We start from the raw sequence: 3,848 nt of genomic DNA, 5'->3' as shown, positions 1-3,848 counted from the left end.
TTTCATTAATTCAAAAGACAGCAGCGGAATTAGTTTTGATGATTCTGGCTGCCTCAGTAGAAAGCAGCGCTGAGCCTCACGGAGGCAATTGGCTGCTCGCTTGGCATTTAAACTTAATGGGAAACTCTGCAGGAACAATAAGTTTCTTGCTGCTGCAAGCAGCCGTGTCTAGTGCTAAGTTTGATAACAGCAGAGCTGCAGCTTTCACATGCAGTGCGCAGCAGCTAAGGGAGGTAGCCGCAGCAGCAGCAGTAGAAGCAGCAGCAGCAGCAGCAGTCAGCTGCTGTTCCTGCTTGCAATTGGCACCTGTTCAGGTCAAAGCTACTACAGCAGCCAACCCTGTGAAAGCCAAGGAATCTCAGAACTCTTTGAAGTAGAATTTAAAGTCTTTAGTGCATGCAGCCAGAGTCTGGCCTAGTGCATGCAGCCACAGTCTGGCCCCAAAGCCCAACACAGACCCCGTAAAGTGCTGCTGGGAATTCGCCCGCAGCACAAAGCCTTAACTGTGTCTTCAAAAGACTTCAGGCCTGGCCCTCTGGGGCAGCTTGAAAGCTGTAGTTGCTGCAGGAAAGTTGAAGACTGCAAAACCCCCATAAGTGCCACGGGCGGCTCTCTAGCAATTATCCAAAGACAGCCAAATGCAGCAAGAGATTTGCTTCTAAAAAGGCAGAAAGGAACAGGTTAAAGCCTCCAGTTTGCGAGTAAAGTCTTGTGTGTAGAGCACTAGTCATTTCCAGCAGGGTCACTCGGAACCTCAAACCGTAAACCCTTGACCCTAAACCCTGAACCCTAAGCCTTTGGCTCTTTCTTTTGAAGGTACATGGGCAGACAAAACATATGCGGCTTTTAATTGCAATAACTGCACCTTGCATTCTATTAACTTTTGCAGCACAGCCTTCCGGCTCGCAGTGTAGCAGTGAAGCAGTCTCATTTATGCGGCCAAGGGACTATCTGCGTCAAACTCTCTAAGCCCCCAGCATCAAATACTGAAGTTAATTCTTTTAAAGTCTTTAAAGTCTTAGAAAATAAATTATGGCCCCCGAACTTTAGCCCCTGGGCACGTCTCAGTCGCCAGCAGCCGCGACAGCGCCGGGCATAGCAAATGCAGCTCGGTGGATCCATGCAACATCTCAAATGAGATCTACACAAACAATGATTCAAAATTATGATTTTAAATAATATTTTAATTAGTAGGAGCTTGGCCTTAAGCTGCTCACGAAGCAGCAGCGTGCTGCCGGCTATCGCTGTGCCTTTCACTTGAGATCCAGCGGTTGTCGGCTGCTGCTGCCGCTGCTGCTGCTGCTACTGCTGTGTTTGCTGCTGCTACCAATTCCTGCATGTCTTGCCTCCGCTTTTTATGCGGAGAAGCTTATTATTAGCAGTTTAAAAGTAGGCCAAAGCCAGGCTTGTCCCTTAGCTCTGCAGGCGGCAGCAGCAGTAGCAGCCGCTGCTGCTGCAGCACGTGCTGCTGCTGCTGTACTATGCCACCCACACTAGCACCAGCTGCTCCCCGGCCTCCAGCTGCTCTTCGGAGCTAATCAGGCAGCAGAGAGTCTTGCTGCTGACGCAAAACTGACAGCAGAGTTCCCCAAGCTGCAGCAGCAGCGTAGCGGGGTTAGTTCCTGGGGCCCCCGGAGGGCCCCCTGAAGCTTGAGGTGGCCAAAACGCGCATAAGCCCGGCTGCGCGCCTCAATAGCTGGGCAAAATACTCAGGCAGCATGCAGTAGCTTACCCAGCAGCAGCAGCAGCAGCGGCAGCAACAGCAAGGTGCCCCAGCTGGCGGCAGCAGCAGATGAGTGAGCGCCCGGGCAGCAGCAGCGCCTCAGCCTCTGCGGCTGTGGGGGCTTCTGACGCCCCGGCGCATCCCTGTGCATTATCACCATCGGCAGCAGCAGCAGCAGCAGCGGGGGCGCCTGCTGCAGCGGCAGCTGCTGCTGCTGCTGCACCCACTGGAGAAGCAGAAGAGGCCTGGCACTACGTGCTGCGGGGCCCCCGAAGTGCCTTCTGTGTTGCAGTTTGCTTCAGGGGGCCCCCTGAGGTTCTTATACGTGAGTATGAGCACCTGGGCTGCCCCTGGGGGATATCTCGGGGGGCCCCGGTGCCTCTGAGTGCTGCTGCTGCTGCTGCAGGAGCGGCTGCAGTGCCACGGGAACCAGCAGCAGCAACGCCAGCAGCAGCCGGATCAGTGGCAGCAGCAGCAACGGCAGCAGCAAATTGTCTCGATGAAATTCGGGGACTCAGCAGGGCCCCCTACCTCTTTTCCTGGGCAGCAGATGGCTGCTGCTGCTGCTGCTGCTGCAGCCAGAGGCCAGCCAACGAAGCTTGCCTTGGAGCTGCTGCTAGCTTAACACGGGCGCCCTCAGCAGCTGCTGCTGCTGCGCTGCTGCTGCTGGGGCCCACGTCTTCGCCGCTGGGGCCCCAAACGCGGCTGCTGCTCTTGAAGCTGCCGCAGCAGCAGCAGCAGCCGCAGCAGGTGGCACCAAGAGGCCGGGAGGCGGTGCAGATGACTCTGTTTCCTGTTCGCCTGCTAACAGGCCAACAGTGCAGCAGCAACTGTGCTGCAGCAGCCACTGCTCCAAGCCAGGCCAGCAGCAGCAGCCGCTGCGGCAGCCACTGCAGCGGCAACGGCAGCAGCAGCAGCAGCAGCAACCCTACAGTTGTTGACGCGAAGGAATTTGTTGGATGGTCCGCTGTGGCGTGCGGAGGCCGTCGGGGGGAGCCTTCGGAGCTAGGTGGAGCAGCAGCAGCAACAGCAGCAGCAGCAGCAGCAGCAGCAGGATCAACAGCAACAAGAGCTGCTGAGGCTCTTATAAACGGAAGTCCTTTTATACTTCTGTTTGGAGGCCAGTGGAGGGATCCTTTGGGCCGGTGGTTTTTCAACACTGCTGCTTTGCTGTTGCTGCCAATACCTCCAAGTCAGCCACAGCGAACTGCAGCAGCAGCAGCAGCAGCAGAAGGGGCAACAGCAGCAGCAGCAGGGGCAGGAGCACTTGCTGCTGACGCAGGCACTGCTGGCGGTGCCCTTGCTGCTGCTGCAGGAGATCGCGAGGCGGAATCAGCAGTAGCAGCGGCAGCAGCAACAGCAGCAGCAGCGGGGGATTGTAAGGAAAGTTGCGGTCAAGGCGAATGGACTTTGGTGGAGTTGAGCAGCAGCGCAGGCAGCAAAGTGCTGCAGCGGTCTGCTGCTGCTGCTGCTGCTGTCCGCGTCAGCAACACTGCAGAGCTGCTGCTGGTGAATGGCGGCAGCATCATCGGGCAGCAGCAGCAGCAGCAGCAGCAGCGCAGCAGCTCGAAGTTCAACCAAAACGTGCAGTGTGAGCTCACAGACTCAACTGTTGCTTTGCTGCTCTCCCCACAAAGCGTCACTGACGCAGCAGCAGCAGCAGCAGCAACAGCAGCAGCAACCACACAATCTGTGGGTTCACTGCCTCTCCTGGACATTCAGAAGCTGCAGGGGCTTATTGCTGGACCTTCACCCTGCGCGCGCATGGGGTACGGTTGCTCTTTGCTGTTTGCTGCTGCTGCTGCTGCTGTTGCAGCTGCTGCTGCTGTTTTGTTTCCGCGATGAGGCTGTAATTTCCCGTGGCTGCGTTTCGTAGCGTTTTTTAAAGCTGAGCCTTCTAGCGAACGCACTCTCTTGCTGTCATTGCCATCCATCTGCTGCTGCTGCTGCTGCCGCTGCTGCTGCTGCTGCTGTGCAGACACTCCATGGCTGCGCTGCGGCGCTGCAGCGGCGGCTTCAGCTTTTTCCTCTTTGGGGGAGTTGATGCTGAGGGCTGTGCCCTTACAGACCTTTGGGAACTCCGCCTGTGCCTACTCCCAAGCAGCAGCAGCAGCAGCAGCAACAG

General features: G+C 56.9%; 1 protein-coding gene across 1 annotated transcript; it reads left to right on the top strand.

The window, feature by feature from the left end:
* Nucleotides 1-1,792: 1,792 nt before the first annotated feature.
* Nucleotides 1,793-3,576, top strand: ETH_00002710 (uncharacterized protein; the record flags this gene model as incomplete). The annotated part of the gene is made up of 2 exons (XM_013379475.1): nucleotides 1,793-3,492; nucleotides 3,540-3,576. The coding sequence occupies 2 exons, from the start codon at nucleotides 1,793-1,795 to the stop codon at nucleotides 3,574-3,576; spliced, it is 1,737 nt and encodes a 578-aa protein (XP_013234929.1).
* Nucleotides 3,577-3,848: the final 272 nt, after the last annotated feature.

Source organism: Eimeria tenella, genomic scaffold, assembly GCF_000499545.2.
Source record: "Eimeria tenella Houghton genomic scaffold, Eth_scaff328, whole genome shotgun sequence".
NCBI classification, from domain to species: Eukaryota; Apicomplexa; class Conoidasida; order Eucoccidiorida; family Eimeriidae; genus Eimeria; species Eimeria tenella.
This window is presented reverse-complemented; position numbering and strand designations above follow the sequence as displayed.